The sequence below is a fragment of the Triticum dicoccoides genome, chromosome 1A, assembly GCF_002162155.2.
Source record: "Triticum dicoccoides isolate Atlit2015 ecotype Zavitan chromosome 1A, WEW_v2.0, whole genome shotgun sequence".
Taxonomy (NCBI): Eukaryota; Viridiplantae; Streptophyta; class Magnoliopsida; order Poales; family Poaceae; genus Triticum; species Triticum dicoccoides.
The window spans coordinates 159,306,479-159,317,473 of NC_041380.1; the positions used below are offsets into that span (position 1 = coordinate 159,306,479).

Here is a 10,995-nt window from a genome sequence, read left to right on the forward strand (position 1 = left end):
TTTGTAATCTCTTGCACTTGGGGATATGAAAGAGCAAGTTCAAGATAAGCACCCGGAGAATTATATGGTTGAAGCTTGCCATCCATCTAGTAATAGTGTACATGTGAAAATGTGTTCAAGTGAAGGCTTCCCACATTGGGGTATGGAGGGGACTTGATAGTCTTCTTGAAGTTTTCATGATCAAGATAAGGATTGTGACTTGAGAGAAACATGAACGCCATCATCGAGCTCAAGTGGGATGAGCAATGAAAAGGATTGCATATGCTAGACTTTCCTAGTTACTGGTCTCAAGGTGCTTGGAGGGAGACCGTATTATAAGTTTCTAAAGTTTTGATAACCACATGACAAAGAGGGGCTACTAGATGTATAGTTTAACCACATCATACATAGAGTGCTCAAAGGTGTTAATATTTTGCATCCTCCATGTTTTGTTAACGTTGGGCGGCTCTTTTGTGAGGACCTAGATATTATTATTAGCTTTCAAATCTGTCCTAGATCATTGAGAACATAGTTTGTACAAGAAAGTACTGACATTTTCTGTGCATGTCTATCTAGAGTGTCCGAGGGTTTGACGTCGCAGTTTTGTGGTTGCTCTGTCTCAGGGTATCGAGTGGTCGACCTATGGGCCGGAACACCCAGATCATCTGGATTAGTGCGAAAATTCTGGAGTGAGCAGATCTAATGGGCGCCTGTTTATAGGGTCTTCTTCTCCAACAACATGGTGCAGGGTTCTTTTGGGCCTGTTTTTTTTTCATTCTTGCGAGCTCTAACCTCCTCCCTCGAAGCCCTAACTTTCACTAAATGTACTTGCTATTATTTATATATGTTGTCATTTATAAAAAAACTGAAAGACAAATCTTCTATATCTAAATAGTTAGCCCTTACTAACATATTTCTCTCAAAATGCAAGTATGCCACCTGATCATTCAACATGCATAAGAAAAGGCCCATGCGAGCATGCAACTATGCGTATTAAAAATCCACTTCAACATGCAATCATGCTTGCATGTAAACCATTCTGTTATGTTATTTACATTTAATTTTTATATACTTTCAAAATCTATTATTTTAAATATTCATGTTACATATCACCAAAACTTCATTGGCAAAATATTCCCGTAACAATGAGGGGAGCATCATCTGGTAGTCAAAAACTACGCAACCGCAAATATTATAATCTGCCACAATACCAAATGTTGCAAAAAAAAAAGACAAGGCCCATTTGAATTTGTGTACCCCAACGATTTCATCCAAGAAAAAAGACCAACCCCATTTGAATTCCTTTACTGTTTGAAGAAAAAAAATAGAATTGGCCGGTACGCAAAGCCCGGCACTCATTTCCCTTTTTCCCATTTTGAATCCCTGCATTGCATCGGCCTCACCTGATCTTTCGCTGTCTCGGCTCAACTTGCGCCGTGTTATAAAAAAGAAAAAGAGGTCAACTTGCGTCGGCCAATTCGCAACACCGAGACGATAACAAGAATCTACAGTAGCTCCCTCCCGTCATCATTCATTTCTTCCCGCAAAACCCAAGATTCCGCAGGTCATTAATTAGATATTGGTCCATCAACGACACCATGGCATGAGATGAGATGAGAAGGCGGCCATGGTGACAACTGCTGGAGACGCTGGAGCATGTGAAGAGCCGACCGTGGAAGGCGGCGTCGTCGGACATGTTGCGGTCGACGTCGACAGGTCGGCGGTGACGGCTGATCGGCAGGGGCAGGTTGGAACCGGGAGCGGCTGCAGAATTTGCCAGCTTGAGGACGGCGACCTGCCGGCGGAGAGCGGGAGCGGGCAGTTGGTAAACCTCGGCTGCGGCTGCCGAGGCGAGATCGCGTCGGCGCACCGTGGTTCTCCGTGAGGGGCAACAGGTATTGATACTCCCATCTCTTGTGTGCTTAAAAATGCTTATACGCACTCTCTTTTTTTCAATCATCTTCTTCTTTGGTCACCTCTCGGCTCCTCAATTCAACCTCTCGCCTCCGCGTTGCCACCGCACCGGCCCGTCATGTCCGATGGTTGCCGCACCTGGCTAACACCCTCGCCGTCGATTCGCAAGACCTCATGGAACCCAGTCGATTACATTTTCTTTCCTAGAAAAGAGTAGTGGTATTAGACACAAAGCACGAAAATTTGAGGGAAACGCTCAACCTGAAATTCTAGGATTAGAAAGGAGCTCAAGACGCTTTGAATGCGTCAAACTCTGAAGAATAGTTTTTGTGCCGGTCAACATTAGAGCTTTCTCAGTTAGGGAGGATGACTGAAGTGCATACTATACGGACGGGCATAAGTAATGACAATCATGGTATGGAATCTCTCACTGTGGTGAGGAAAAAGAATAAAGTTGCGCAACCAGTAAGCTGGTAGAACTATGGCATTTTCATACGAGCTCAACAGCGAACGCGCATCATGTGACTATTACCTCAATTATTGCAACCACTTGCTAGGTGGGTCATACGTATGAGGTGCAAATTGGAGATCTTCGATTGTGAAGTCCCATCCAAGGTTGATGATACTGCCTGTAGATTTCTTTCGCTGTCGTTGCCCTTGAGAATTCCATCCTCATCCAAGGTTTCAAAACGTTTATTTATTTATTTATTGGTCTAATAGCAGTGTACTTTAGAATTAAGGCGCTTGCCCAGCCTTGAAATGAGGCTTCTCAACGCGGACCCCCAAATGAAGATGCTCCATATAAATAAAGATGGAATAAAAATGATCACGTAGTCAATGACAGATGGGGCTCACATCTCAGCTGCCACCTCAGCTGGTCAAAGTTTTGTTTTATGCTCGGTCTTTGCCCTGTCAGCTGACAGGTGGGGCCAACCCGTCGGTTTCCCTGATTTCGCAAGAAAATCACACGGTCGGTGATCTTCATTAATCGTTAAACGCATATATGGTGTTTCCTCGTGCCCTGACTGTAAAGTGGTACTAAATTGTTACCCTGACCCCAAATATAATAATTTTGAGTAAATACCTCTGAAAGAACACTCAAATTCGATCGATGGAGGCATCATAACAAGAAATAGATCGGCGAGGATTAATCGTCCAGTGGGGGCGTCTCTCGCCGGAATTGATGTGGCGCATGGAGCTTGATGAGTCGGCTAAAGATAATTGGCATCCTCGCGACAACATAATTTATGATAAAAAACATTTGATTTACCATAGTTAAAAATCTGACATCAAAGATAATGGCTACGCGACCTAACCTAGCAGCAGCGCCGCTGCCAGCTGCTTCCTCCCTTCCTCTCCCCTTCGTCGCCCCCCGCACGGGCGACCGAGGGGCCCCAACCTTAGCCGCCGGTCACTCCTCCCATCACTCCCCTCCGTCACCGCTGGAGGAAGACGTCGGGCCAGGCCCGGGCGGCTGACGACGGTGGCGGAGGAGCCTCTCCTTCTCTCGCGCGAGGGTGGCCCGGGGCACCCGAGCGAGCAGAAGTGCTCCTTGGATCTGAGCCTTCGCGGCGGCGGATGGCCGCGGCATTGCAGCACCTCGGATCGGCGGCGGCGTGGAGGGCTTTGGTGGACTGGTCGGCTGCGGGCGTGGTTGACCCTCCGGTCAGATCTGATCTGGCCAGAGTGGCTTGCTCGCTCCGCGGCGGTGGAGATCGGTGGTGGTCTGTGCGCACGATGAGAGATGGATGTTCGTCGAGCGGATCCGGGTGAAAACCTTGTTCTCGGCTTGTTGCCAAGACCGGCGATGGCGGCACTCTTTTGTGTCGTTGCCTTCTTGAAGGCATCACCGTGGAGAAGCTCCAGACCTCTGTCCGTTACCTCTGGGGGAAACCATAAATTAGTAGATCGAATGACGTGGCACTCTAGTGTCGTTTCCCCCTTGGGGGCGTCATTCTTGGAGATGTACAAGGGCTCGAGGGACCAGTGGACGGCTTCTTTGGTGGAGCGGTGCTTCATCTTACTCATTGATGGCAGCGGATCTCGACGGCGTGGCGCAGTGGAGACTCGGTGTCCAATGCGCGAAGATGGACTCGCGCAGGAGGAGGACGTTGTCTGGCGTCATGATAGCGTCGATGGCGGAGAGGCCTAGCAAGGTCGGTGCGTTAGTTTCTGCTCTGAAGATGAATTGGTGGAAGACGGCGGCGACGACACATGAGAATGCGTCGAACCGGTTTGTACCCAAACTTAGTATGTGGCTCGGGTTGGGGCCTCCGGCTTTAGATGTTATGCTTTGGTGTGATGTCTGTTTGGTATTAGGCTCGGATTAGACACCCCTTCTTCAAGTGGATAGGAGTAGCGACAGTTGTTGCTAAGACAGTGAATTCAGACTACCTGATGTATTACTTTGTAAGGTCTTTGTGAATAATTAATAAAATTATTACATGCATCGTTCAGAGGGTAATCCTCTTTAAAAAAACAAATTTCCAATATTATTGTTGGTTTTTGGTGTTTGTTGTAGCCTTGCCTACTGTGAGCATCGGCAGAGTTGTCAATGTTTTATTAGCTTTCCGGGGTTTTGCCACATCTCACAAGAAAAAAAGTGTGTTTCTCAATGCTCCCGCCGGCTACTTAGAGAAAACTAAAAAATCACTAGAAAAATACTTCTTTCGGTCCTTTTTATTATGCATATAAGATTTTTTTTTAAAGTCAAACTTTATAAAGTTTAATCATATTTATATAAAAAAAACATTAACATCTATAATATTAAATCTATATAATATATTCCTTGCAAAAAGAATCTATATAATATAAAAATTAAATTCATGACGCATCTAATGACATTGGTCCAGAGTACTCTGTGCTAGTATACTCTGGAACGAGCGAGTATAATTGTAATGGTGCCAACAAATATATACCAGGACCAATGTCGTAACGTCAGCAAAAAAGAAAAGGACAACCTATTAGCATCATTTTTATTTGATTAATGGATTGGCCTAAAAAGGAGTTGAATGCAGACGGTGCGAGATCTGCGGCGAGAACGCGGCGAACATCACTGGATGGGGCGGCGGCGGCAAGGAGTTCATGCGACAGTGGCATGGGATGGCGAGCGTGGATGGAGGAGGCTCATCCAAGGCCAGGGGTCTTTGCAGAACCCAGTCATTCTGCAATTTCTTGCTTGCGTGTTTGATCATTGTATTAATCTCGTCGTGGTTCTTTCATAATCGTATGGTTTGAGATGTTTCAAGCCTCGAAAGTGTATCACATACTACTACGGCGTTGCATATCTTGCGTGACGAGGCCGGAGGAAGGACTTTAATTGAGATCTTTCTTTAGTGATGCCGGGAATGACATGGTTTGGCTATCAAAAAATAGTATATTAAGGCCATCTTCAACGGCAATCCATAAATTTTCTTCTGCATCCGTCCATGGACAGGGACCATTCCACAAACATGGATGCAGGATGCCGCCATCCAACCATAGCCACATACATTTTCACAATAGTTAGAATCAATCGGACGAAATTCATGTATGGAATCAATCGGACGAAATTCATGTAAACTCGGTTGGATTTCATGATATGACGGACTTCATACAAACCGGACGAAAATGTATACAATTTGAACATATGTAAAACTATGTGCGCGTACGGTCGCGCGAAGCTCCACTCACATGACACGGATACACTACACTAGTCTACGACCGACCGCGGCAGATCCCTTTGTCTTCTCAATGTCCGGCAGCCCGCTCATCGGACTGCAGGGAGCCCTAGAGGTATATACTTCAGCGCAAAGGACGGCCCGCTTCCTTACTGCTCATTGGAGCGGAACCGCCCGGCTGATGCTTCAGCCGAGGGGAAGGGGGTGCCTCCGCTTCAGCGAAGCCCAGACGGTGGCCGACGATGCTCCGCACTGAAGAAGAATCGGGCAAGACACCGACTGTGTATGCCGGCGTCGCCTCGACGATGGCCTTCCTGGGACACAAGCGGTGGTGGCCTATTGTGTTCTACTTTCCCTTGATCTTGGCGGCGGACGCAGACACGCTGGCCGCCGACTAGGCGATCTCCGCGGGGCCGGCTTCTTTCTCTGTCTGCATGGCGCGGCTACCCGCACGTCGACTGCGGATGGCGCACTAGAGGCGCGGTACGATGTGGTGTCGTCGATGGCAACAATGATGCCCGTGCCGCCATGCTCTTCGTTGTGCCGGTATGGAGCAACTTGCCACTTCTCCGCGAGCTGGCTTGGAGCGGCGAGTTGTTGAACCACGCGTCGGCTTGGGGTGGCAACTTGCTCCATCAGGCTAGGCGGGGGAGGTGGAGCAGTGAGCTGCCTCGCTCGTATTCGACGGGCTCGGCGGTCCATCCAGCCGGCTTTTATGCCGGAGAACTGCTCTCCCTACTCGTTAGATGTCATTGAAAGGGTGAAGAAAACGGTGAAAGGAGAAGATGGGGAGCGATAGACTTGGTGGTGCGATTCTTGCCCAGCATCTAGCCTAGCTTAAATAGAGGGCGGGCGGGAGGAGTTTGCTCGACATTCGTTTAATGTCGTAAGGTGTTTTAATATGGAAAGGAGGCATGTTCAGCAGAGCGTGCAACAAGCGACGACCTCAGCCGGCGCACCACTTCAATGACAGAGACACTGAGAGGTCGCGTCCATCCTGAATCACCTTCAATGTAGAGCGAGTCACCTTCAATGTAGAGTGACGCGCTCTACAATGGGCGCTCTACAATGGCATGAACGGCGCGCTCCGCTCTACTGCGGGGCTTGCGACGCGCTTGCACGCCAACCTCCCTCTGCCTGTCCGACACAAGGCCGGAGGCCAGAGCCGCCTGCCTTGTCATTCCTAGCAAAACGCTGTCAGAGGGGGAGGATTTGCGGCAGAGGTGGGAAGGGAAGAAAGCGGACGCATACCCTAAATCGGAAGTTTACAGGCCTCCCAGAAACTTTTTACTGGCAGGGACTTTTCTATAAATCAGCCAGCATAGTTCGCCAGGTGTTCAAGTTTACAGGCCTCCCAGAAACTTTTTACTGGCAGGGACTTTTCTATAAATCAGCCAGCATAGTTCGCCAGGTGTTCAAGGGATCTGCTAGAGATGCTCTAATTCAACTAAAAACAGTGTAGCAAGCATGGTGATCTTAACAAAAACACGAGCCAGATATCATCGCTGTTTGCAGTTGCTTTGCTGGCTAAATGAGAGAATGATAGACAATAGTATATAGTAGGAAAAAAGTTGATGAAATGTTCAACTTCAAATATGAAACCATGAAAAGATTTGGTGGAATTATAGATGCAGGTCAGCCCAACAGAACAGGCAAAATTGATAGTGCAAACTTTGTATCCAATAAACATAAGATTCCACTCAAAAGCCTTTCTAGCTAGCGTGGGACTTGTTCAGGATGACACCCTCATACTTGACCTGGAACCACTTCATGGCGTCTTCCTTGGTCACCCTTTGGTGGATCCCAACACGGGCCTTGCATCGGCGCCGGCGGGAGACACGGTATCCAGCTCGCTCCAGAACGACAAAGAAGTCCATGCCGTAGATGCCGGTTGATGGGTCATACCTGGGAGAATTAATCCAGAAAGTTTTAAGCATGTAAGCAATAGGATATCAATACTAGCAGGCAAAAGGTAGTTCAGAGAGGATTGCAAAACACTTCTCAAAAACAAGACAAGTATGTTAACTGATCAAACCTAGTGGACAACATACAGGTATAACCTTTCTGCACAAGCACTCAATATCAATTGCAGCAACAAACACTAGCATGTACAAACCGATAGAGAATACAAAAAAACTTACATTCTCTGCTTTAAAGAGATATTTGTTTATCAGACTTTACAACTGAGAAACACATTGTCCAACACAGTAGGAACAATGCTTCATATACATCACAGCAAAATAATTTCAGACTGGGGCAACAACTCAAGTGACTTGCAATGAGAACATAGGCAGCAATAGCAATGCATACTAAAGTACACATCATTATTATGCATTGAAAACTTTTAAAGAATGTGCATTACAAAATCCTTGTGATAATAGAAGTTCCACCATTTAACGTTAAAGATTATGACAACATGCACGTCAGGATTCTGCTGTGATAACTCCACAATGATTTCTAATAGCAGAAAGAACTAGCATCTACCTACAGTACTGTGTGTATGTCACAAAAGAAACTTTATTTTGCAACCCAATCTTACAATCAAGTTATCAAGTGAACCAAATTTACAGTCCTAAATAAATATAAAATTCGGATATATAAAATGCAAGCAGAACAGAGTACAGGAAAGGTTATCTTACTTCATGCCAAGATCAATGTGCTCCTGAATACCAAACCCAAAGCAACCAGTGTCACTGAAGTTCCTCCTCAGGAGCTCGTACTCCTTCACCTTCAGCCCACTCTCGAGAAGCTGCATTGCCTTCTCACCCCTGATCGTCACATAGCAGGCAATCTTCTCATTACGACGAATGCCAAAAGACCTGACAGTGTACCTCGCTGCCAAGATAAAAGAGCGATGACCGCAAGTCCGTAAGCACCACTAGATGTTGAAATCAATCAAGAAACATGGAGCAAACTTTAGCTTGTTGACAATATCTTACCCTTGGAGAAAACTGGCGACTGCCCGCTCAGCTGCTCCAACACCTGATGAGTAAATTCGAATAAATTAACCTCACGTATCAAAATTTATTATTAATAAAACTAAGTGCGCAAGCACACATAAGACGAACAACGTAGAGCACTACGGGACAAGTTTCATTTCGAGCGGATTGCGCAATTGCAGATCTATAACCACACGCACTGAAACAATATCAGATACACAGATGGATTTTAATTTATTTCTTTTTTTGTCGAGGACACCGAGTTGGGATGGATGGGTCGCGGATCTATGGTACCTTGGCAGCGCGAGTGAGGCGATCGCCGCTCTCCCCGACGGAGATGTTGAGGACAAGCTTCTGCACCTTGATCTCCCGCATCGGGTTCAACTGCTTCTTCTCCGTCGACTGCGAGAGACAAGCGCGTAAGAACATCGGGACACGCAAGAAATGCCGAGCGTTAGCATCGCGGTAGGAGTACGAGAGCTCACCATGGTGATCTGACGGGGGAGGCCGCCGGTGGAGAGGAATCCGAAGATGGTAGGGTTTAGCTGGTTCTGGGTGTGGCTGCGGCGGCGGAAACCCTAGAAATCTCCCGGCCTTATATAGGGGTTGCTGGAGGTTTGCCGGGCGACGATTTGGCAAAATGGCGTGGGGGACTTGGAGCGGTCCGATCAACGGATGGACGGCTAGGATATTCAGGTCGGCTCTAGCTGGGCTGTTGACGTTCTCCGGCCCAGCCGGATGGCTACCTGGACCGGACTCCCGGCCATCATACTCATAATCTCCACTACTATTAAACAATCAAATAAAAACTTTCTTACGTGCATCTCATAAAACATACACGGATTTATTATGACCGCATGATTAAGCTCACTAAAATTAATCTAACGGTTAGCCTTAACCTAATCCATTCTCTGTGTGCACTTAACAATTTACATTGACTGACTGTGCTTCACCATATAAAACTCCACGTCCGATCAATTAGGAAACTATAATCATGATCGCGTCTTCTTAGAAAACTAATCATGGTCACATTTTCTTAGGAAACTAATTACGATCGTGTTTTATTATCTCCACTACTATTAAATAATTAAACAAGAACTTTTTTACGTGCACCTCATAAAACGTACACGGATTCATTATGACCGCATGATTAAGTCCATTAAACTTAATCTAACGGTTAGCCTTAACCTAATCCATTATCTGTGTACACTTAACAATTTACATTGACTGACCATGCTTCACCATATGAAACTCCACGTTCTATTAATTAGGAAACTATAATCATGATCGCGTCTTCTTAGAAAACTAATCACGATCACATCTTCTTAGTAAACTAATTACGATTGTGTTTTATTAGGAAATTAATCATGATCGCGTTTTATTAGAAAACTGATCAAGACCGCATTTTATTATCTCCACTACTATTAAACAATTAAACAAGAACTTTCTTACGTGCACTCCATAAAACGTACACGGATTCATTATAACCGCATGATTAAGCCCACTAAACTTAATCTAGCGGCTAGCCTTAACCTAATTCATTCTTTGTGTGCACTTAACAATTTATATTGACTGGCCGTGCTTCACCATATGAAACTCCACGTCTGATCAATTAGGAAACTATAATCATGATCGCGTCTTCTTAGGAAACTAATCACGATCACATCTTCTTAGGAAACTAATCACGATCGTGTTTTATTAGGAAACTAATCATGATCGCATTTTATTAGGAAATTGATCACGATCGCATTTTATCTCCACTACTATTAAACAATTAAACAAGAACTTTCTTACGTGCATCCCATAAAACGTACACGGATTCATTATGACCGCATGATTAAGCCCCCTCTAAACTTAATCTAACGGCTAGCCTTAACCTAATCCATTCTCTGTGTGCACTTAACAATTTACATTGACTGACCGTGCTTCACCATATGAAACTCCACGTTCGATCAATTAGGAAACTATAATCATGATCGCGTCTTCTTAGAAAACTAATCACGATCACATCTTTTTAGGAAACTAATTACGATCGTGTTTTATTAGGAAACTAATCATGATCGCGTTTTATTAGGAAACTGATCACGACCGCATTTTATTATCTCCACTACTATTAAACAATTAAACAAGAACTTTCTTATGTGCACCCCATAAAATGTACACGGATTCATTATGACCGCATGATTAAGCCCACTAAACTTAATCTAGCGGCTAACCTTAACCTAATCCATTCTCTGTGTGCATTTAACAATTTACATTGACTGACCGTGCTTCACCATATGAAACCCCACGTCCGATCAATTAGGAAACTATAATCATGATCGCGTCTTCTTAGGAAACTAATCACGATCACATCTTCTTAGGAAACTAATCACGATCATGTTTTATTAGGAAACTAATCATTATCGCGTTTTATTAGAAAACTGATCAAGACCGCATTTTATTATCTCCACTACTATTAAACAATTAAACAAGAACTTTCTTACGTGCACCCCATAAAACGT

The 10,995-nt window shown here is 45.2% G+C and overlaps 1 protein-coding gene and 1 long non-coding RNA gene across 2 annotated transcripts; one reads left to right on the plus strand and one right to left on the minus strand.

Annotated features, from left to right (window-relative positions):
- Positions 1-1,465: 1,465 nt before the first annotated feature.
- LOC119368520 lies at positions 1,466-5,232 on the plus strand. Its single transcript, XR_005176670.1, has 2 exons — positions 1,466-1,874; positions 4,911-5,232. It is a non-coding gene; the product is annotated as an uncharacterized LOC119368520 (long non-coding RNA).
- Positions 5,233-7,054: 1,822 nt separating this feature from the next.
- Positions 7,055-9,124, minus strand: LOC119368511 (60S ribosomal protein L11). The gene is made up of 5 exons (XM_037633753.1): positions 8,977-9,124; positions 8,786-8,893; positions 8,492-8,534; positions 8,192-8,387; positions 7,055-7,457 (listed from the first exon to the last, which is right to left on the minus strand). Exons 1-5 carry the CDS (start codon positions 8,977-8,979, stop codon positions 7,265-7,267), a joined length of 543 nt encoding a protein of 180 aa, XP_037489650.1. The 5' UTR covers positions 8,980-9,124; the 3' UTR covers positions 7,055-7,264.
- Positions 9,125-10,995: the final 1,871 nt, after the last annotated feature.

Bases quoted from the DNA above. Each gene is read 5' to 3' on its own strand.
- LOC119368511 (XM_037633753.1), bottom strand. The intron at 8,535-8,785 runs GTACCATAGATC...TTTACTCATCAG, and splicing joins GCCTCACTCGCGCTGCCAAG to GTGTTGGAGCAGCTGAGCGG. The intron at 8,388-8,491 runs GTAAGATATTGT...TTATCTTGGCAG, and splicing joins GTCGCCAGTTTTCTCCAAGG to CGAGGTACACTGTCAGGTCT.